The sequence below is a fragment of the Notothenia coriiceps genome, unplaced genomic scaffold, assembly GCF_000735185.1.
Source record: "Notothenia coriiceps isolate Sejong01 unplaced genomic scaffold, NC01 NC01_scaffold00037250, whole genome shotgun sequence".
NCBI classification, from domain to species: Eukaryota; Metazoa; Chordata; class Actinopteri; order Perciformes; family Nototheniidae; genus Notothenia; species Notothenia coriiceps.
Genome location: NW_011369951.1, coordinates 16,057 through 38,550, shown reverse-complemented (window position 1 = coordinate 38,550; position 22,494 = coordinate 16,057). Strand labels below are relative to the sequence as shown.

At 39.8% G+C, this 22,494-nt stretch overlaps 2 protein-coding genes across 12 annotated transcripts in view; both read right to left on the bottom strand.

Moving 5' to 3' along the window:
* Window positions 1–5,665, bottom strand: part of zgc:162472 (transcription factor TFIIIB component B'' homolog) — a 14,907-nt gene extending 9,242 nt beyond the window's left edge. For 3 of the 6 annotated variants that reach the window (XM_010795802.1, XM_010795805.1, XM_010795808.1), the window contains exons 1-11: window positions 5,570–5,665; window positions 3,252–3,454; window positions 2,530–3,175; window positions 2,316–2,419; window positions 2,107–2,172; window positions 1,471–1,677; window positions 1,151–1,284; window positions 948–1,042; window positions 782–836; window positions 540–674; window positions 161–388 (exon numbers count right to left, since the gene is read on the bottom strand). In XM_010795802.1, coding sequence (XP_010794104.1) covers window positions 161–388; window positions 540–674; window positions 782–836; window positions 948–1,042; window positions 1,151–1,284; window positions 1,471–1,677; window positions 2,107–2,172; window positions 2,316–2,419; window positions 2,530–3,175; window positions 3,252–3,448 — 1,867 coding nt within the window. In that variant the 5' untranslated portion in view covers window positions 3,449–3,454; window positions 5,570–5,665. Of the gene's footprint in view, window positions 1–160; window positions 389–539; window positions 675–781; window positions 837–947; window positions 1,043–1,150; window positions 1,285–1,470; window positions 1,678–2,106; window positions 2,173–2,315; window positions 2,420–2,529; window positions 3,176–3,251; window positions 3,455–3,735; window positions 3,759–5,569 lie in introns of those variants that run through there. The other 3 variants (XM_010795806.1, XM_010795803.1, XM_010795804.1) reach the window with 3 other exon arrangements.
* Window positions 5,666–7,336: 1,671 nt separating this feature from the next.
* On the bottom strand, window positions 7,337–15,777 carry LOC104966610 (DAB adaptor protein 2). Of its 6 annotated transcripts, none has more exons than XM_010795797.1 (15): window positions 15,558–15,775; window positions 12,646–12,892; window positions 12,388–12,527; window positions 12,115–12,213; window positions 11,907–12,038; window positions 11,705–11,788; window positions 11,401–11,427; window positions 11,267–11,317; window positions 11,093–11,155; window positions 9,596–10,207; window positions 8,942–9,065; window positions 8,194–8,832; window positions 7,926–8,113; window positions 7,757–7,843; window positions 7,337–7,660 (listed from the first exon to the last, which is right to left on the bottom strand). In XM_010795797.1, the coding sequence occupies exons 2-14, from the start codon at window positions 12,776–12,778 to the stop codon at window positions 7,775–7,777; spliced, it is 2,361 nt and encodes a 786-aa protein (XP_010794099.1). In that variant the 5' UTR covers window positions 12,779–12,892; window positions 15,558–15,775; the 3' UTR covers window positions 7,337–7,660; window positions 7,757–7,774. The 6 variants fall into 6 exon arrangements, 5 of the variants coding, with proteins under 5 accessions (XP_010794099.1, XP_010794101.1, XP_010794100.1 ...); XM_010795799.1 differs by having other exon boundaries at window positions 7,757–7,840; XM_010795798.1 differs by lacking the exon at window positions 15,558–15,775 and adding an exon at window positions 13,807–13,830.
* Window positions 15,778–22,494: the final 6,717 nt, after the last annotated feature.

Sequence of the window (22,494 nt, the reverse complement as noted above, 5' to 3'; positions counted from 1 at the left end):
AACTTTGGGAAAAATATTGTTTTCCATAACTTTTCCAGGGCCTGGAATTAGCATTTTGAATTTCCATGACTTTTCCAGGTTTTTAATGACCGTAAGAACCCTGAACAATATATATCCACAAGTTTCATCAATACCATTTTTATAAAATAATGACATGTACCTTGTTCATTGCTCTTTTTATCCGTTTTGTTTTTCTTGTCCTTTGGTTCCTCAGTTGAGGTATTCTTTATTTTGCGTTTTTTCTTAGACTCAACAGCAGTGGTTCCCGCCTCATTACAGAGGTCCTCATTCTCCTTCTCTCCCTCTTTCTCCAAATCAGGATTTTCCTTCTGCTCTTCCTCATTTTCCCCCCCCACAACACTCAGCTTCTTCCCAGCTTTCTTTCGGCCTGTAGAGGAAACAGACGATTGTTACATTGAGACACACAAAGGACCAAAAGTGAAAAATGAAGCCCAGATGATGTCTTGTAAAAAAAACAAAAAAGGTTATGAGGATATAACACCAAACCCCTATTGGAAAAAGAAAACAAGTATAATGACCCTTTTCTCTTTTCTTGCTCTCCTTTGGAGGTTTCTTCTCAGCCATTGCCTTCAGTTTCTTCCTGTTTTTGTGAACTTCCAGTATCTTTTCTAACAGTTTAGAAAAATACTCAATGTCCAGTTTGCGCCTTTCTCCTGCAAAAGTGTGGCAGTAAATATGACATTGAAATAAATGCAGGTATTGCACATTGAGAACGATAGTAATTCAATATGATATTAGTATTGTCTTACTGAATACTTACTGAAAGCTTTGTCAATCCTCCAGGAATTCTCTCGCTCTTCTTTTTTAAATTTGTTCTGAAAGTTTAAAATCAATGCAATTAACACAAACAACATTTTATAAAAGAGTAATGAGCAGTGCTTTGCTTCTATACATGATGTTTTAGAATAGCTGTTATTATCACTAACCTTTATCTCTGATCGTGCTCTCAGAGGAAACAGTTGGCAAATCATGGAAAAGTCTGTTCCCACCATACTAATTGCCAGAAAGAACATGTCTGTCTCTGTTGGAAAACAGCAAACAATCATGACATCAAGGCATTGAATAAATGTGTGCTTTAAAAAAAGAATTACCATTCTTGTTTCTTTTTCTATGATCCATATCTTCCTACCTTCGCTGGACCAGGGTTTGCAGTAGGTCCCTTTCCTGAAGCTTGAGTAAGTTGTAGTGGAGCCACGCTCAAAGATGGGGTCTCGCTCATTTGCTGGATTTGGCCCTTTGGCTCGCTGGACTTCCACGGTCAAGCTGAGACACAAGTTGAGAGGTTATGATTAAGACCACAATAGATTCCTGCATCTGCATTATCTCTATATGGATGCATTTGTTCACAATGTTGGACAGTTCCTCTCAAAGTAATGAAACTGTTGAGTCTACAATAACTGAGAGAATGCAGTAGATAGATAATGATATGTCCTGTAGAAGTCTACCAACCTCTCTTCATCAATGATCAGTGTGCCGTCCTCTGCAACTTTGACCTGAGGAACCATCACAGCATCATCATCCTCCTCCTCCTCCTCCTCTTCCTCCTCCTCATCCGCCACTGCCTCTGCCTCTGCTTCTGCCTCTGCCTCTGCTTCCTCCTCACACTGGCTTGGCAGTTTTGGGACGAACTCGGGTTCCTGCACTTTCTCTGGGACACTGCAGGGATACATCGCAAACATCAGAACCAGGGGAAATGTATGGAATGCAAACTACGGTCTAAAAATGTCCACACATCAAGTGTTTTAGTTTGATATAGAACATATCAGAATTATACAATGTGCATGTATCATTGGGTTTCTAATAAAACAAAAACACACTTTCGCATTTAATGGCTCTTACACTAATTAAACTCATTTGAGTTTAAAATATATTCTCAATTTCCACTTTTGTAAAGACCATGATGTATTTAAATGATTTTCAAGAAAACAGGACAGAAGAAGCATATCTTTTTGTAATTGTGTTGATCAAAATAAGGATGTTAAGAATGAAGGTAACACTGTATGTAGGTGTATGTGTATGATCACATGTCCAACATCATTAGAAAAAAAGGAAATACATTTGATAAAGATGATGGGTTTAACTTACTTTTGTCCTCCTGGAGAAGGTGGGACCACAGTCTCATTCTCTACAACGGACTCTTCCAAACTAGATCTGGAAAAATTGCAAAATGATGGTCACACAGGACAAGGAAGCAGAAAACAGCCTTCATGTGAAGAAAGATAAAGGATCATCAATAGAGAGGATGCATGGATGACATGTTACACAAGGTTGAGTAAAGCAGAGAAGACACTTACGTCATGGGGTTAGACTGTGGTAGATAACGGATGAGGTCCCTCATGGTCATTTTGGCAGGATCTAAATCAAATTCCTTTTCCCTTTTCTTAGATCTCTTGGTTTTCTGCAACATCAGATAATAAACCAAATCAACTTACAAGTCGAACTGTACAATAGTAATAAGTATGTAACCAACACTAAGAAAGTGAAGAAAATGAGGAGAACGATACTTACTGAATAATCTGAGTTTACCTTTTCTTTGTGCATCTCCTCTCTGAGCAGGTCTCTGAGTTTTTGGGCCTTTGCAAGCCTCTGTAAGTCTGAAGGGTCATTCAGGAGGCGACTCAGGGAGAACGCTGGTGTTGACAGTGACAGCCTACTCTTAGATGACATTAGAGTCCTGGCTTTCTCTGATATTGCAATAGCTTCTTTGTCTGGTAGAGAGAGAGGCACTTTATCCGGGAGACTGAAAGAAGCTTCATTTCCTTGACTGGCTGAAATGTTTTCAAATTCTTTGCCAGTGTTCGCCAGCAACGATTTATTTTCTGTAGAGTCCTCAGTTGTAGGTACAACTGAAGGCTCTGAAAGGATGGTGGTTGGTTTGGGTTGAATTATTTGCTGCTTGCTCTCTTCTGAAGGTCTCCGTCGCCTTGGGGACTGCAGTCTCTGAGGGGCTGATGCAGTCCCAGTTTGGCTGGACGTATTTGGCTTGTAATGGTCTGAAATAGGGGTTTCAGAGGCTGCCTTGACAGGGGTTCTTGTTTTCCGAGCAGCAATGGAGGGGCGGCCTGGGGCCACTTTAGGCTTGAAGGAAAACCGCTTCCTTCTCTGGAGGGCTGCTGAGGAGCTGGTACCTTCCACATGTTGGTCAATACCATCCCTATAAAGAAACAACAATAGTTATTGTTTGTAGATGACAAAAACATTAGGCGAGCAATGTCATTCTTATCACTCACCCTGGGACTGTAGGTGTTTCTGATGGGTTCACAGGAGGCTTGTTATCTGTAACAGCAGAAGCAGTGGAGCTCTCACCAACGTCCTTAGGGGTCTCACTGGTCTCCTGATTGGCTGAAGGGGATTCCTGAGGTGTTGATGCTGTTTTTCCTGTAGCACCAACATTGGGCCGGATACTAAATCTTGACCGACGGAACATTTTGACCTGAAAACACACAGGAAGTCAAAGCTGCATTGGTATTCCGGCAACTATTCCAAAGAGTGGAAAACATTTAGCCTTATCATGTGCTCAGTTCTTATAAGACACGTCCTCTAATATCTTATCAGCACAAGTATAACTGCTCATTTGACCACATTCAGATCACTAAATCAATACCAATAATTTTTGCAAAAATGTCTCCATGTTTTAACCTATTCAGTTTACCACTGCTGCCATATTTTACATTACATTGCATTTAGCTGACGCTTTTATCCAAAGCGACTTACAATAAGTACATTCAACCCGGAAGATACAACCTTGAAGAAAACAGAATCATATAAGGACATCAGGTTTCATAGAGCCAAACATTTCAAGTGCTACTCAACTGGCTATAGATAAGCCAGTCCTTTATTAGTATATAAGTGCTTTGTTAGTAATTCTATCGTTCGAAGTGGAGTCGAAAGAGATGAGTTTTCAGTCTGCGCCGGAAGATGTGTAAGCTTTCTGCTGTCCTGATGTCAATGGGGAGCTCATTCCACCATTTTGGAGCCAGGATAGCAAACCCACGTGTTTTTGCTGATGGGAACTTGGGTCCCCCTCGCTGTGCTGGTGCAGCGAGCTGTTTGGCCGATGCAGAGCGGAGTGCACGTGCTGGGGTGTACGGTTTAACCATGTCCTGGATGTAGGAAGGGCCAGATCCATTCGCAGCATGGTACGCAAGTACCAGTGTCTTGAAGTAGATTCTAGCAGTTACTGGAAGCCAGTGAAGGGAGCGGAGGAGCGGCGTTGTGTGGGTGAATTTTGGAAGGTTGAAGACCAGACGAGCCGCTGCATTCTGGATGAGCTGCAGAGGTCGGATGGCACATGCAGGTAGACCAGCCAGGAGGGAGTTGCAGTAGTCTAGGCGTGAGATGACGAGAGCCTGGACCAGAACCTGCGCTGATTTCTGGGTCAGCTCAAACGCATGTAAGAAGTAATAGTAGTTTGTTTTAATAACAACTTTTCTGAAAGATTACATTTAACTTTCACGGGATTTACACTACATAATAAAACACACTTTGTGGTAATACAGAATCACAATTATAATGTTACCTTGTATAAGATGTACTGTTGTATAGACGTGTCTAATAGACCAAAAAATCTCATTTAGGAAAAGCGCATTCAGCCAGGCTGTCTTTTCATTCCACGCATCCCATCAATGGAATTCAATACCACAACCAATAAGAGAATCCTCATCCTACTACACATTCAAGCACACTATTAAAAAGTGGCTCATTGAAAACCAACAGTGTCAGCACTGATGTGTGGGTGTAGGTGTGTGTATGAGTGTGTATTGTACATTTTTAATTTATTTATTTATTTATTATCATGACTTGCTCTTATCTGTATTCAGTGATGTCATCTATTGTAAATATGTACAATGGTATAACAATGTTGTGGTATTTTTATTATTGCTTTTAGGATGTCTATCACCATTTGGCAAAGGGACTATCGATGAAAACTAGCCTTTTGGCTAATTCGAATACTTTTACATGTTTGTAATATGCTGATTAATGTACACTGTCCCTTGTTTTAAAAAAAAAAAATTAAAAATGTAAAAAGAAAATAAATCCTCATTGAAATACTGACTTATGCATGCAATATACACTTTCTTTCCCAGGGGCCATTTGTATTATTCTAAGAAATTATGACTACGGACTATTGTTTTGATGAGGATTAGCTTGCATTTATTTAAGCATGACTACATAGTGTGACAAAGTACTGTTACCTTATGTTAGCAGGAGCAATAGCGAGAATACATGCAGCTTTCTGCAAGCCTCAGCTATTCTATCAGCGGCAGGACTAGTGACGTTGACAGTTTGTAAAGATAATCACAAGGAAATACGCCCCAGCAGTTTGAATACGTTAACACAACCTAAACTCAGTCAAGAAGTATTACGAGACAATCATGCGAAAACAATGCGAAAAGTGCACGAAGCTGGACTAAAACTCGCTTGACAACACTTTTAGTAAGCGGGTCCTCCTCACTTGGACCGTCGTATTCTTCATATTTTAAAGCTGAGGCAGTTACATTTATATTGAGTTACGTCAAAATAATTAAATCACCTTGAAATAACTTACCCGTTCAAAAATATCTCATTTGCTGGGAGAAATAGGCTTACATTTATCGAAGACAGCTACCTGGTAGCGGACCCCATGCACAAACTAATCCGCCATGTTTTTCATGACGTGATACTTTCGTGAGGGAAGGGGGTTGTGGTAAATGTAGTCAGCTCGCTGCAAAACGACTGGCTGAGGCAAGAGAGTGAGGTTGTTTTGCAAGGATTTTCTTAAAGACTCTGAGCAGCAATGTTATGAAACTCTTTGAAGGCTTTGAAAACATTATCTGTAATATCATGCTCAGTATATAATAAGTCATTACAATATTTTTTAAGCAAAAGCAACAATGTACCAATCCAAAAATAACCCTAACAAATCACGTGTTTTTTGCTTGAGAAGTGCAGAAGAATTAACAATCAAATGCATAGCCGTGGGAACATGTTTCAAATGGGGGGTGCTGTGGGGATCACATCCTCTAGGGGGGTCAGGGGGGAAGATTTTTTTTCAACATTATAAAGTAAAATGCTTCAATCTGGTGCACTTTGAGCTGAATTGCCAGAGACTAGATCTAAGGGGTACAACTCTAAACACCCATATCGAAAAGATCGGTTTACATTTTAATAATCAAATAAGTATGTGGACATAACCAATAACCTAACATAGCCAATAACAAGTAAATGTAACTTATTTTATTTTTGTTGTTCATTTATTTCTTATTTTACCAGTTAACATTTATTTATTTATGCATATTCTTTAATCTCTCCAGATTTAAACAATATTTCTGGTTTACTGTCCTATAGTATGCACTGGAATGATTTCAAACCTGTTTTTATTTATCCCAATAATTATAAAGGTTGCCTTGGAAATATTTGTTTACATAAATTGTTAACAAACCGTTTGAGACCCTCTGAGATAACTTAGACTAAAGTGAACTATCTAAACACTCAGTCCTTTACCTCACTGAGCCTCTCAGTCTGTCTGGCTATCAGTCCTGTCCAGACAGCTGATATCTGTCCTGTGTGTGAGCTGCGGGCGCCTGATAAGCAAACATCCCCCACTTTCATCGTACAGGGCAAATGGAAACTGTAACCGGGGTGAAAAGGGTGTTATCTTTACTTAATTATGAATGTTGTTACATCAGGGCTGAAAATTCGTTTTTTTGTATTATATTTCCATTTAATCTTGTGGACGTGCAGATTCCCTGTCCTCCATCTGGGGGTGCTGCAGCACCCTCAGCACCCCTACTTCCCACGGCCCTGATCAAATGTAGCTACATTTCAAATTAGGAGGTTGCTAATTATGATAAATATATATGTAAGCAGCTTTTGGTGTTGGTTATTTTACACACAACTTATATTTCATATTTGAGCCTACCACTGGAGAGATCATTGATTGTGTTTTTTTTCTTATAGTTTTCCATTTTATTCTAACTTAATTTACATTTAGTTAAAATGTCAGAAAGATACTTTCTAGATATAGGCCTAATGTGTTCTTAAAAAAAAATACATTCCCTTTTTTTGTAGTACTTTAACACAATTTAGATTGCATAGCTTTAATAAATAGCATTTCCAAATGGGTTGTTTTTTTACAACCTGAATTTTTCTTGTTTCAATGTATACAACCCATAAGGCGGCTATTTAACATATGCTTGTATATATCCATATTTATTTTGTTTAATAATATGGAACTTCAGTGATCGACAAAGCCTATGATCTAAGTCTGTTGAACCTTAAGTGGTTTCCAACATTACTTCACTAACTCAGTCTGAAAAAGTCAATGAACAACTCATTATTGAATTATTTTTTATTTATTTTTAATACAGACAGCATCAGCAGTGAAACTCTTTGGACGTGCTTTTTTTTCATACAATACATTTCTATCTTCAGCAGATCAGGACAAAACATTTATATTTTTCAATCAGTGGTCTTTACACATAAGGGGAACTACTGATTGGATAGTAAAAACAACACCATCAGAGGTCGAGGTGTAAAGGAAGGGTGGGCTCGGGACAAGAGTTAGAAACGCTCATCATTTGGATTGTCTTGCGCACGTTGTAGCAGCTTGTCCCAAATATTTTATTTGACGTGAAGATCTCCACTAGCTCCATTTTAACTGTAAGGGCAGAGAGAAGAAAAAACTGTGAAGATAATATTTATCCCCTTTAGATTAAATACATTTTGTAATAATCAAACATAAATGCAAACTTACTTATAGACAAAGTTATGGTCAAGCAAAGGGATTTCCAAAAGGATCCCCAAAATCTGCTGTTGATCCAGAGTTCAGCACAACAGCCTGCTGTCAAATAGAGAACAGGAATTAAAATTAATTACTGAGAATCTAGAAAAGTGTGTGTATGCGTCTGTGTAAAACTCTGTACCATGGCTACAGGCGGCCCTCCAAAGAGACTCGAATCGGGGGCCCCAAATGCTTGATCAAACATGTCATGTTTGGGTCCCTGGGCTGGGGCTGAATTATTTGCAATGGGAGCAGAAGAGAAGGCGGCATCTAGCAGGCCGGGGTTAAAGCTTGGAGCTGCAGCTGGCACAGGAGCTGGTTTAGAAACATCTAACAACAGACACATTACAAGGACACTATTAGTGACAGATCTCACACATAGTCAACTTCCAAAATGTTAGGTGATTTACCATTTACAACGGCGGACATTTGATTGATATCAAAGTCATCATGATCAGCATTATCCTGCGGCAGGCCCACTTTATTGTTAAAGTACTGATCGAATGCCCCGGCTTCGTTGCTGCCTGGGGGGGGAGCAGCGTTTGACACTAGGTCTCCTTTCCTCGCTGGGATGGCAGGGGGCTTGGCGATCTGGAAGTCCTTGAACATGTCCTTTCCACTCTTCTTCTCTCTATCTCCAAGAGGGTCCAGAGATGTGAAGGCACTGTTCTCTACCTTTGGAGGGGCTTCCTTAACAGGTGGCCTAGGAGGGGGGCGTGCCGGACCCTGCTGGTCACCCATTCCGGGGAACTGGCCAGGCTGGAAAGGATTGGTCATGGCGGGCTGACCCCAACCTGGAGCACCTGGTGGAGGCTGGCCCCAGCTGAGGTGAGGCGGGGATAAGGGTGCAGCGCTGAACTGAGGGGGCATCTGCTGGCCCCAGGCTGTGGGAGGAATGGGTAGGCCACCGAAGGCAGAGGGCTGTGGATAGTTAGGCCTCTGGCCTGGAGCTCCTGGCATGGGGAACATGGACGGTGCAGCGGCGGGGGCCCCCCACATGCCTGCAGCAGGGACGCTTGTGATAGCTGGAGGACCTAACTGAAGATTCCCTGGATATAAAGAAAAAGGGATTTCAAAGTTTAAAAGGGAAGGAAGTGTAAAGCCTAAAAAAATACCGTATATCTGAATCAAACACAATGTTTCCCTCTTGTTTATTACCCAGAGCAGCTATGGAGGAGGGGTAGGAGTTGGCGGGCGTGCTGTTGAAATAGTCCCCTGAGGAGGGGGGTGCTTCAGCTTGAGCAGCAAATAGCTCTGCTCCAAACAGATCGCCTGCTGCGGACTATTCAAGACAGTTATAAAATAGTATTATATACTTTATACATTGTAAAAGTTTCATTTCACCTCGTGACACAGTTGTAGATATGATAACTCATAAGATAAACAGTATAGTAGAAATTAGGTTTAAACAAAAGTTTACTGCAATTATGTAGTCGAAAGTACTACATTACCTGAACATTGATACGACACATGCTTTGCCACTTACCACTGCGTTTATCGCTGATGCATGAAGGTTAGAAAATAGATTTAGAGCAGAAATGACAAAAGGTAAAGTGGATTGTTCAGCAGCACAGTCAAAGTGTCATTTATGCAAGACAGTTAGAGAAGCATGTGACCACCAGTGCATGCACGAAGACAGAGTGGATCCAACCAGGAACCCTTAACCTTATCCAAACGAAAGCATCCTGTCATATCCTGTCAGACACCAGTGCATAACCCAAGAAAGGGATGTGTTAGCAACCTGTGCATTCAGCCCATTTAAGGCATCACACATGCAAATCTAGCATGATTCATCTAGCTATGGAATTTCACCTTTGCACTCCTTCGACCTCGTCCAGCCTTAGAGCTCTGCGGAGGCGGACTTATGAAAACTGAATCCTTGCTATGAGCCAATGGGGGTTGTGGGGGAGGAGTTATGTCATTAGAGACAGGGGAAGTGTTTAATGATGATTCAAAAAAAGGGTTTTTAGTTGAGAGAACTGTTCCAGATTCATCCATCATGGTGATTGTGTTGCTCTGAGTTATTTTGCCCCCTAGTGGCCACTGTCCGTTACTGAGAGCGAGGATCATGGTTTTACTGGATAACCCATTTATCTGCTGACTGAGGTGTTTGGGGTCTCCATTCAAACCACTGTTAACAATTGTTGTGCAAGTGTTGCCAGCAGTGCCGTTTAGGTGATTACTGGTGGGGGGGGAGATCTGTGAGTTATGGGGTTCTGACCAAGGGGGTGATAGCGGGTCATCTCTGAAAGGGTCACTGTCTGGGGTTGGAAAGTAGCCAAATCTTGATGAAAAGGGATTCTCTGTTTGGGGAGATGCCCTATGGTCAGGGGCAAAGGAAGTTACAAAGGACGGTCCCTTTATGCAATTCTGATTGCTGTCAACTTCAGCAGAAAAGTCCAGCAAGAGCATATCATTAGATTCCTGGTTAACATGAGAGGGGCAGAAAAAAAGAGAATTATGAATCAGTTCTGCAGAAGGAGAAAAACACATGTGTTAACAAAATGAAAAATGAATCACATGGTGTGAAAAGACAATTTAAAGCTGCTACCTGTAGAATATTTACCTCAAAATGAAAAAATTTCACAGTAAAGCAAAGTCCAATTGAAAAAATTGACTAATTGCTAACTTGCCTTTGTCATCAGCAAGGTTGAAGTCAGCACTAACTCCATGATCTGAAACTGGGCTTGTGAATTTTCCCAGAAGTATTACCCTTAGAAGACTCCAGGTGACACAAACATGTCTTACAAATAGATTCTACTTGTAGCAGCTTTAGAGGTTTGATGAACAACAATGAGATTGGTACAAGAAGTTAAACTCAATTCTTAAAAGATCATGAACTGTCAAATCTGATACAACTAATGATTAAACAAAAGTGAGATTGGTACAAGAAGTTAAACTCAATTCTTAAAAGATCATCATGAACTGTCAAATCTGATACAACTGATGATTAAACAAAAGTGTAGCCTTTTTAGAATTGAGTTTACACACATGGAATGATCTGGAAAGTGCTGAGGCTATTGAATGGAACCATATTTTGTTTCCTAAATCAGATTTTAGAAACAGGTTTTCTACATGAGGCAGCATGTAGCAAACTTTATTCTATGAATGCATCTGTACCTGGTTTAAAAACAAATCTTACCATAGAAAATAAAAAATGTAATAAAAGTTTTCAAGGGCCTACAGTCAACATTAAGGTGCCTGAAAAGTATACACTGAAAGTGGAAATGCCCAGCTGCACTTAATTTCCTAAGTATAATTCCACTATGTTGCCCAGCTAAAGGGAACATTTTATGGCACCACACTTACATTTGGAGCCCGGATGTCTGGAGGGGTCGACATGTCTCCAAAAAGGTCAAACTGCTCCACTGGCTGGATGTCAAAAAGAAACAGAAACATACAGTATTTATCCAGCTAATATAAATCAGAGCTATGTTATTTAATGTTAAGCACTTAACAAAAAACAGGAGCGGACAAACTTACTTGAGCAGTTTTTACTCCACCATCTACACCTAGCAAGGCATCACTTCCATTCTAAAAGAAGGACAGAAAAGCAAAAGGTTAAGGCAGGAGTTAGAGAAATCATTTGGGGAAAACAAGCGCTTCCAAGTGCTTACCTCAACTACAGCGCTGCCATTTTCCCCCTGTAAACAAGAGGTAGACTGTTAATGATTAACTTATTTTCGTAATTCAGTGAGACACGTGTCATTTCACATCATTTCAATGGAATGTCTGAAGATGTGATTCATTGAAAGAACACAGAGAGGCAGTGTTGACATTCAGGAGGTTTTACAGTGTACTGTATACCCTTCCCAGATGGCCACATTCAAATGGTTTTCTCTCAGAAAGAACAAGGTCTCACAGTCCAACTTTTGAAAGGAAACATATTTTTCCAGTTTTAAAGTCAACTGCTTCCGTTACCTTCTGTGAGGCCTCTGCCTCTTTCTTCCGCAGGTTGAAGATGACCTGGAAGAGATCTTTCAGGTCAATGACCAGGGGCTCTGCCTGTAAGGGGACAGAAACACATTGTCATTGTTGCACATCTGTCTTGGTAGTTTTTTTTATCTTCACAAAGCGAGTGTCAATGCTTGAGTTTTTGTGTCTTTTTATTTGCAAATGTTACCTGTTGTGCAGTCTTTATGGCAAAAAACTGATGCTGCCCTTCTGCTCCACACACATATCCAAACGCCCTGTTATCTGTGACATCTCTGGCGATGAAGGAGATCCTGTTTACCATGTGCTCATGTTCAATCACCTTATGAGGACAAATGCTTTATTAGCAACACAATCTAATAAACCATGTGATGTCACTGTAAAGGAAGGAGACTTACTCCCGATTTCTCATCGATGATCTTGATGCCAGACATGGAAATGTTGACCCAGATCCTCTGTTTGTGTTTGCCTTGGGACCGAGCAGCTACTGCCATACCCTAGTATCAAATAAACAATACAAACTATTCAGATGTTCTATCTTTTGTCATAAACAACCAATGTCTGTTCATGATACCAACCGCAGATGACATTTAAAATCACCAACTTTAAAAACACCATCCACTAAATACTCTATTAATCTTATAAATAGCAGGGCTCAGTCCTTTTTGTACCTTAAGTTTCATCATGGAGTCCTGGCTCATCTTGTCTCCTCGGGCTTCTGAGACATCATCGACTCCAATCAGCTTAGCCTTGTACCTCACCCCATCCCCCTGAAACCTGCCCAGCAGGTAATCATCTGTCTTTTCTGGAGCTGCGAAAAACATCAAGAAAGGATGATTTCTACAACATACGACCTCAAACATTGAACAGTCAAATGGATGTCTTGATCACAGCACAATAATCTCAAAGTGTGTTTTTAAATCACTCACCTTTCTTCTTATCTTTCTTGAATGGGACTTTGGATGTGGCTGTTGATGGGGAGGTGGGAGGAGTGTTGAGGGTCGTTGGGGTGACGACGCTCGGATCGGCAGGAACCGGCGCGGTCTCCACCTCAGCAGACATGGTGTGGAGAGAGGAAGGTCGGGAGTAAAGCAGGCAGCAGCTCCTGATTCAGGGGCAGCAAGGTCAACCAAACAGAGAGTCCTAGCACCCACACATGCTTCTCTTGTTATTTGTCTTGAGGATAAAAAGAGAAGTGCATGTGAGGAGAGAAAAAAAAGGAGAAGGAGATAAAAGGTCAATATGCACTTATTCTGGTCAAATTAAAACAAAATACTCTGTTGAGGAGGCATAAAACGATGAGTGAAAATACTTTTTTTTACTGCTAAAGGTTTGTAGGTAGCTGCTGAAAAGATGTTTGGCACATCATAAACAATCAAATATGTTAACAATCCACAGTAAACATTTACAACCATAGAGACACCCTTCAAGGAGAGAGGCAAAGCAGACCCATGACCTATAAAACATCATAGGACGAGATCACAGAAAACACACTTTAACCCTGCTTTATTCATGCTGTGTCAGATGTTCAGCCCCGTACAAAGAGCGTATTATCCTAAAGATCAAAAAGATCCAGAAAACAGTCACCTCTCTACAAATATTGTTCTCCTGCCATCCATCGGTACATTTGTTTAGGGAAGCTTTTTAAGGACGCGTAACTAGGACAAAGAAAGACGCATTTTGAAATACAGTCACATGATGCGAGTTGTTGTCAGACCCATACAAATGCCATCAAATAAGCATGATGTGAAACTATGACAAGAAGCAACATGCTAGTCGCATTCATGTGTACTGATAATCAACAATAACATCGTTAATGTATCTGCCAACACACTGAAGAATCATGAATACCTTGGCACTCACTGTGCCGGAAACACAAGGCAATGTCACATGAGGCAAAAACAACATCACAGAGGACTGCAGCGGACACCACAGCAGCTGAGATTCACCTATATATCCTCAACTCTGTTATGTGGGACGGAATCTGTTAAATCAAACAAGCCCAGCGGAGTGCAAACATTCACATGCATTCGGCACATCAAGTAGAATACAAGCGAGGCAAACATGGCTCTGCTGGGACATATACGTACCCTTAAGACCGGCACCGGACGCTCCACTGCCTGCACTGAGAGTAAAGAAGATGGGAGTACTGTAGGACGGGCCAAAGGTTGATGGTGGGCAAAGGTTGGGCGATTACCTGTGGTTAATCTTGCGCTAACAGAGCAAAAGATCTCGTGATTCCCAGCTAAGCAACTATAAACAGAAATTGCAGTTGCAATAGCCTTTGGAATGATGACTTAACCACAGCATTTCAAAGTAATCTATAAAGCCAACACTTATAGATGATGTGGAATCAGGGAGAAATGAGTCCCATATGACAACAAGCAAAAATGCACCTGTGGGATCAGTTTTCATATTGTGAGAATATTCAAAACCACAGTCCTGTCCAGAAGTACTGTTCATGATGAAATCGATCAGGCCGGTAAATGTATTTGATTCAAAAAGGAAATTAGAGCCATACGGATAGGATAACTTATGGGATTGCTGAGGTCATCAAGTTCCAACTGTTGCCTCTATGAATGTCAGAGTATGAGAGTATACAGATATTCAGTAAGGGAAATCAGATTTAAAATACAGTGGGTGAAGAAAGGCTTCCAATTGAGTGCATTATTTTAAGAATGAGCTTGATTGCTGTTCGAATGAGGGTTTTATCATAAGAGCTAAAGTCCTGCTGTAAAACAATAAACTTAATTTCCTCCATCAGTACCATATTTGAATTTGAGACAGACAAAGAAAATAAGCCCTTTTCTGTTTTGTTTGTCATGGTGACATTCCTGCAACCGCACAGATTCTTGCCGATATGTGGGTAAGTGTTTTAAAACAAGACATAAGCCTAAACACTTGTTGATGCTCAGTTTACACATAAGTGTGACACATGATTGCACCTCTAGTGGTGTCAGAGTCCTACCTGGAGGAAAGGCTAGTAAAAAAAATTGAAATGTCAGCGATTCATTGCAGATTTAAGTTAAAAGATTACTTTTAACAACTTCCTCAAAAAAGGTAGCCAGTATGTTACCAGATGAAGGGGAAGAAAAAAAAGCTTTTTATAGAATCCACCACTGTCCCGAAACAAATAACATTTAGCCACAGAATTTACACAAGTGAACATTCATATTTGTCAGCAGAATAACTGCAGTGTAAGGGCAGACATGTCACAATCCTTGGCCGTCAGGAAACGTAAACTACTGCACATCTGGAGGAAATCAGGGAATGACTCAGTCTGCAAGTGAATGAGATGGTGAAATACCACAGGCCCACTGTGGACACAAAGGCCATGCAAACACTTTCATACTAAATTGAAGTTGTTTTGCACTTAAACTACGATATAGCTTGGCCTATATGTATGTGGACAAGAGATGCAATTAAAAAGGTTTCGAACATCATGGTTTCCTAATGGCTCAAGTTTAAATAAGGAAATGTTTGTTAACAGGATGCTGCCACAAGATTCTCCTGGAAAGGAAACTTGCAGAAAAGAGATTTGAAATGGTTTGTTATCCCAGCAGTTGGGACAGGAAATGAAAGGAGTCCAAATGAAAACATGGAATTAAGTTTTACCTCCCGCAGAGATGTGTAGGAAAGTAGGAGTTAATGCATAATTGATGTGATGTCTGTTTGAGACAGAGCAATCCGCACAAAGCTGCAACCCGTTATACGTGTGGCTTTTAAAGGCAAAATCAAATGGAAACATTTATGTAGCTACTTCAAAATGACTACCTCTAGTTCTTTGCTGGATTCCTTAATTAATGCATGGATGGAAAATGTTACCAGCACAGAGACCTACCTGTTTGAAAGCGCGCAGTGAGATGTTACAATCCTGCTGTCGAAACACTGACTTTTGTCCCGTAATGCCTCCGCGGCTCCGGCTCCGGCTCCAAAATGAGTAAAAGCCAAACACAGCTTTCGGAAAAGAGTCAGATGTTTTCCGCTAAATGCCGTGGACAGAAAGGAGAGACTGCTGCAAACTCCCAGTTTAACCCTTCACTGACTGACAGACCTAACTCTCTGCACATTTCAACTGGCCGGGGGGGGCGGGCTCTTTACGTGGAGGAGGATTTCTCCACCGGTCATATGACCTCACAGCGGGTCGTGAAAGATGTTGTGTCATAAGAAAATAGATCTGATTTCCTTTGCTTTTTTTGTAAAACACACTTTTAAACAATGCTGTCGTGCTTGCATCACTTATTTAAAAGTCTAGTACCTGCAGCTTTAAACACATTAGGTTCCTTCTTAGAAACATATAAATATGTTGAAAATATTTGACAATGTTGAAGCAACAACAATTATTACAGATACATCAGTCATATTTTTTTGTCAAATTTTATTTTATAATTCCAGTAAAGTGTAATTCCTCAGGGGGGGATCATAGGGGCCTGGTTCTTCCTGAGCCTCTGCTGGTCAGGAACCTTCTTTCCAGCATTATCCTGGAGTCCTTTATGATTATCCTAGCCTTATTCTTGCAGAGCCTGGTGTAAATTAGTGGGCTGCACATTTCTGTCCAAACCTGACCCAAGTCAGAGAGAGTATAACCAAGCCCAGCCCGAACCCTACGTGCATTATAACATTTACAAACAGTAGGTCCTTAAATTACATTTTTACACTATATGTTTAGAAGTCAAAGCACCATGATAAGTAGGTGGAGCCTGACAATCATTTCTGAATGTCTTTACTGATGCTCCCTGCAATAGTAGAAATTCCTTATTATTTAAGGGGATACACGTTTTATTATGGCTCTCTGTGATGTGACACCAAGGTACTCAAAGCTTTATATGGACACATTGACATTAAGGGGGTTGTAACCCCTTTGTTTCTTCCAAAAGTGTTCCTGTCAGAAAGTCAGGACCCAGATGCACAGTTGTCATTGAGATTTGTGTCAAGCTTTGGGAGATCTGGTGTTGAACTTGCTGTAGTCAATAAACAGCATGGTGGTGTGCTGGATGTGTGCTGTGGTGTCTCCTGTGGATTGGATCCAGTGTGCTGGCTATGAGAATAGATGTAGTGTTGACCAGCTGTTCAAAGCACAATTAGAGCTGTTCACTCCAACACATCAGAGGTGAGTGATGGTGGGAGGGAACATTCAGGCAGGCTTCTCTGTTTTTTTTTAGCACTGCAATACTGGTGGGCATTTTGGAACACATTTGTATGACAATACTGAGCCCATGACATTTTTTGACAAGGAATTGCTTGATACAGAACATTAGCTGTAAGCTTCCTTTAGCTTATTGTTTTGGTTTTAGGGCCTGCGACTCTAATGTTCCTGTTTTGGTCCACAGTCACCGTTCTCATTTAAGCAGTAAGCCCTGAAAACACTCTGTATGGTATCTTGCTTGGCACCAAACATCAGTCAGAACATTTAATGACCTGCTGGTGAACATAGTGGAGCATTCAGACGCTAAAGAGCCAGATATTTTCCTGAGGAGCTGGTGGAGACCAAAAACAGCTATGAGTTTAACGTTAAAGGAGGGTACATACAACACTTTTAACTTTGAACATTTAAGTTGGTGAGATACATTAATCCATATTTATGCTAATGTAGTCTTATAGATCTGTAAATTAGGCAGTGTTATTGTTTTAAATCTTTCGGTGTTGTATGAAATCTGAAATATGGTAATCAAAGCTAAGAAGAAGCATCGTGCTCTTGATACCCAACATCTGTTTTGGAAGTTGACTTAAGCGTTGAATGAGTTTCAAATTTAAAATTCTCACTAATATGTTTTAAGCCATTCGTGCACTAAACATCATATCATTAAATGTTTAAGGAGTGAGGGGAAGTCCAAACCAGAGGGGATACTCTTCTTTTGCTAACACAGCACATTTTCTAAACAAGCAGGCACTATATTTCCTCTGCCATGCAGTGTTAGTGCATAACTGTAGTTATATGGTTGAAAATGGGTCATCAACTTCCTCAGTATAAATGCCTATTTTGCTTTTCGATACCATGCAGTGATTAGGCTGTGTAATGACAGTTTTTATGTTTGCTGTTCTAAGCACTGAGTGCCAGTTATGACATTCCCAGGAAAGTCACACAGGAAGTGCTTTGTTCACTGTTTGCAGAGGCATTAATATATGTTTGTTTGGCATAATTAAGAGAAGTATGGGTTGTTAGTATAAACAGGGATAGCCTCAATTAAAAAGATAAAGCGCTCTAGCTGCTTCAAAAGAAAATCCTAAAAGATGGAAGCAAATTATTGGAAAAGGATTCACCAACATACTGTATATAAGCACTGCGATCAGCATTAATATGTGTAGGGATGTCAATGTGGCTTTTTCCTGTGTACTGGTAGTAGGTTTCACTTCTGTAAATACATGTTTATGGTGAACCGTCACCTAACAAGAACTTATAATGCAATTATCAGGCAACTTTAACATGATTTATGGTAATTGAAACACCACTTAAACATCCCACAGCTGGTGTCGGTTTCACTGCAGCTCAATAAAAGCTGAGCCATCGGCATTATTGGTTTGTGATAATGTTACTGTTGGCAGCATGCTGGAGAATATTGATTAAAAACTGAGAAAACTTTTTTCCTATTCTAATCCATTGAAGCAGCGTCAGAGAACCAGTATTCATTCTTACATTATTTAAGACATTTCTTCACACACTATAAAACATCAACAGTAGGGTCAGACACTAAAAGGATGAGTACATTTAATACAAAATAAAATAAAATGGACCTTTTTATAGTGTTACATTTACAACATTGTATAACACAAATCATAAATAGCAGCAGAATCCTTTATAATACAAAGATTTGGTTTGTTTGGTATTTTTCCCGTAATTTTCCAAGGTGAGTGTTTGAGGAGCCAAATAAAAAGTGTCCTAATTAGTCTGATTAGTGAAAGTGGTAGAAACATCTGCAAGTTATCTTGCTGCTTACTGTTTAATGTCTTCAATTGAATATTACCAACCTGACTTCACTGCATCCCCTTTTGGGTGTTAGGGGGCTCACTATTGGAGATTTAATTTTTTTCAAGGAAAGCAAATAAATAACTCACATATTCAATCCCAGATTAGCAATTATTTTATAAACTTGATTATGCGTTAAAGACTGAAACATGATATCAGTCACAACATGAGAACAGACAGATGTATTCATTACATCTGAATGTACTTAAATCTATCACACTAAAGTAGGTTTTATATGAAGTTCTGGCACCAGAAAAACTGCAGGAAATGCAATTTATTAAGCAAAAAAATTCAAATTATATTGTCTTATGTTAAAAATATTTACAGTAAAATGTATGTTGTACGATGCATGCTGAGAAATGACAGAGAAAGGGACAGAGGAAGGACGTCCTTCCTGCCTTTGTATCCTGTGTTCTGCTGACAGGCAATTTTCAGGAGATGAGCTCCTCAGAAGGCAGATAGCTGAGCAGTCTCTTTTCCCCTCAGTCAGACCACTGGAATGATCTTTTTTCATAACCTCTTATCAAACATTTAATATCATCTGATTTTTGTTTAGACTTGCCGAACCCCAGACATAATAGCTGACATTGAAAATGTTATATTGTGCTTTATGCCTTTAAATAAATATATATATATATATATATTGTGTACATATTCACGTGACTTCTCAAGATTATGAGGTGGTCATCCTTTTTCTCATCAATGACGTGCCTCTTTGATCCAGCATCACTGTCTGATGACGTTGGGTTAAAATTATGAATTTCCTGTTCTGCTGAAAATGATTCATGTCTGTTTTGATCAGTGGCACACCCAACGCAGCCACACATCTGCATACAGGACGACATGTTGGATGTAAAACTTGATAGGTAAGGAAAGTCAGCACATGCACATTAGTTATTTTTATGATAGAATGCTGACAGAGACTATCAAATGGGAAGTGTCCTTTTCCTCAGTTTATTACAGGAAGGCCACAATCCAAACATCCAGCATTTAGGGCGTGAATGCTGGAACCGGCTGCCACCACAACCAGAACCTAAGATAGCCACTTATCTCCAGTCCATAATTGAGGTAGTCTTAGATTGTATCCTCTCTGTCCAACTCTGTTCTTTGAACTCCCAACTGCCTTCACTACTCTTGACCAGTTCACTCTAAAAATAACAACATAAAGCAGTAAGACAAGTGGCAATACGTCATCATATTCTGTCTCACAAGATGACAAAGTCAACAAAATGTGTGAATTACATTAAAGCGAGGCTGTTCCACAGTGTTTCCAATCCACACAGTTCCAACCTTCCTCCCCCCTAAATAACAGGAAGTCTTTTTAGTCAGGAGAAATATTGGCCAAGCACCTTACCTACCCTCTGGTTTCCTGAGAGAGCTGGGAGGAAACTGCCGAACATTGTAAAAGTGGTGACCTTAGCACATATTTGTGCCTCTCCAGCGGGCCGTGACCACATAGCCCCTCGACTACCCCAGCTCTGCCTGCAGATACAAGGAAAGAACCGGCACAGGGCGGCCCCCAGGTTGACTTTGGAGAGATCAGGGAAGAGTCCCAGTGTTTATTTAAGTCAGCAGAAAATACAAAATCACCATGCTGAATACTAAGGACTTAAAAATCAGTTTTATTCTCTCTAATGGATAAATATGAAGGATTTTTCACTGTTAAACTTCTGTGTTCATGAGTAATAATTCACATGATTATGATACATTAGCTAATTTGATCCTATTCCTAATGAGTCAATCTATATATTCACTATTGTTTTCATTTGTGTACACTGAGAAGTGTTTGGTTTTTGTCTTTTTTGTAATTTAAACACACTGCACTCCCTCCTTTTGAAGAACAAAGTACTGCAGACTCAGCAGAAGCCAGCAGATCACATGACAGATCATTATGTGCAACAGTTTAAAACTTCCTGTGCATTGTGCAAGGTTCGGTTTTACTATATGTATTTAAGAAAACAGTGTTGACTTGCCAGAGAAAGGTATCAGCGCGACTATTTATTTACGTAAATTCTTAAAGTCCTTATATTAGTGTGTTCCATAGCCCTGTACACAAACAGTGTGTGGTTGTCACTTGTCATGAACACACAGTACTACAAACTGCTGTTCTCTGTTCGATGTTGCCACCTTGTGGACAAAGGGCTGCACTTCAGAATCTGTGCCAGTTTTCATAACAACTTGGATCAGTGCAGTTACAGGGAGTGTGTGTACGCGGTTGGTTTTGATAGTTTCCCAATATCACATGTTGACCTAAATGTGCACTGAAAGTCCAGCCAAAACGGCTCCTTTAAATATTTGCTCTGCTTTCATACAAATCTGCCCGAATGATTGCATAATCCTGAAAACACAGAAAATAACAGATTGTCTCCAATGACTGCAAGCATTCTTAAAATGAAATGACCTTTGGCCTTTTGTTTAAACCGTGTGCCTACACGAAAAGGGACATCATTATATTTATATACATTATATAAACACATCTTTACACATGTGTACTGCCATGTATTGCAATGACTATGCTTCACTATTTGCAGTGCACATTTAAGACTAAGAAAGGAATATGAAGCATAGTTATTTGCCGTTGAATCACTCATTGAAATAGTAAAAGCATTAGAGCAATTTTTTTTTTCATTTATATCTTGTGAAATGTTTCAATAATTATCTCAAAAAATATGTAATGCTATGAGAAACCTTAAGATTTTCAGTCATATTGTTTTGCAGCTACTCCTGGTAATAGGGGAATGGTATTTTGAAATCACAGTAAACAAGAAACATAAACTTCAACATATAATTTCGCAATATTTAGTTATAGTCAGTTTTGTAGAGTTTGTATTCTTATGTTTTGTTGGTAAATTATGGTATGGTTTAATAAATCCTCTTAAGCCCCAAGCCTGTTTTTCAGGTTTCAGGCTCAAAAATGACATTCCCAGAACTAATGACTATATCTTCCCTTCTAAAAGGGTTAAATTCATAATCTTTTTTCTCAAAGTAATGATAAACCTGTGAGTTGGATGTAGAAAAGTCAGAATCAATATAGATGTTTTTTATTTTAAAGAAAATTCAGATTGAACATGGTAAAAAACTGTAAATGATAGTGTCCGTCCAAAAGATATTTTTGTACTAATAGTGAAAACTAACCTTGGATGATGGGTTAGTAGAATAAAAGCTTTAGGAATCCAAAGTACAACATATAATAAGTACCCTGTATCAAGATTGATGCAAAACAAGTGATATTTGACCTTTTTAGACAGATTTAGCAAAATAAACCTCTTCTGGGGCCATTTGGGTAGATTTTCCATATCTCTGGCCCCCCTTCTTCGATTTTGACATGTGACATCTCTTTCTAACTGTCAGAGCCAATGGAATCGAGGGGAACTCCCACATAGTCCTTATTTGGTCATGTGCGTGTGTTAGACTGCCGCATAACCAAGACCGGAAGCAGCAGCCACTCTGGTGGCTACCATAATCAGCTAAGTTNATACTGATATACACCTGAACATCAGCAGGAGAGGACTCTTTAAAGTAGAGACACTACATACTGATATACACCTGAACATCAGCAGGAGAGGACTCTTTAAAGTAGAGACACTACATACTGATATACACCTGAACATCAGCAGGAGAGGACTCTTTAAAGTAGAGACACTACATAATGATAACAACCTATACTATGTGTTGCTGTTTGCCAACTGTTTTTTGAATATGCTATTTGGGAATGTACTTCTGGAGTAGAGTAACACAGAGAGAATGCAGCAGATTAAAGGAAGCGCTCTATAAGGAACAGGATTCAAACACAAAGTCACTTCTGTAAAACAAC

Bases quoted from the DNA above. Each gene is read 5' to 3' on its own strand.
- LOC104966610 (XM_010795797.1), bottom strand. From the start codon at position 12,778: ATGTCTGCTGAGGTGGAGACCGCGCCGGTTCCTGCCGATCCGAGCGTC. The intron at 12,214-12,387 runs GTACAAAAAGGA...ATTTGATACTAG, and splicing joins ACTCCATGATGAAACTTAAG to GGTATGGCAGTAGCTGCTCG. The intron at 9,066-9,595 runs GTGAAATTCCAT...TGTCTTGAATAG, and splicing joins GAGGTCGAAGGAGTGCAAAG to TCCGCAGCAGGCGATCTGTT.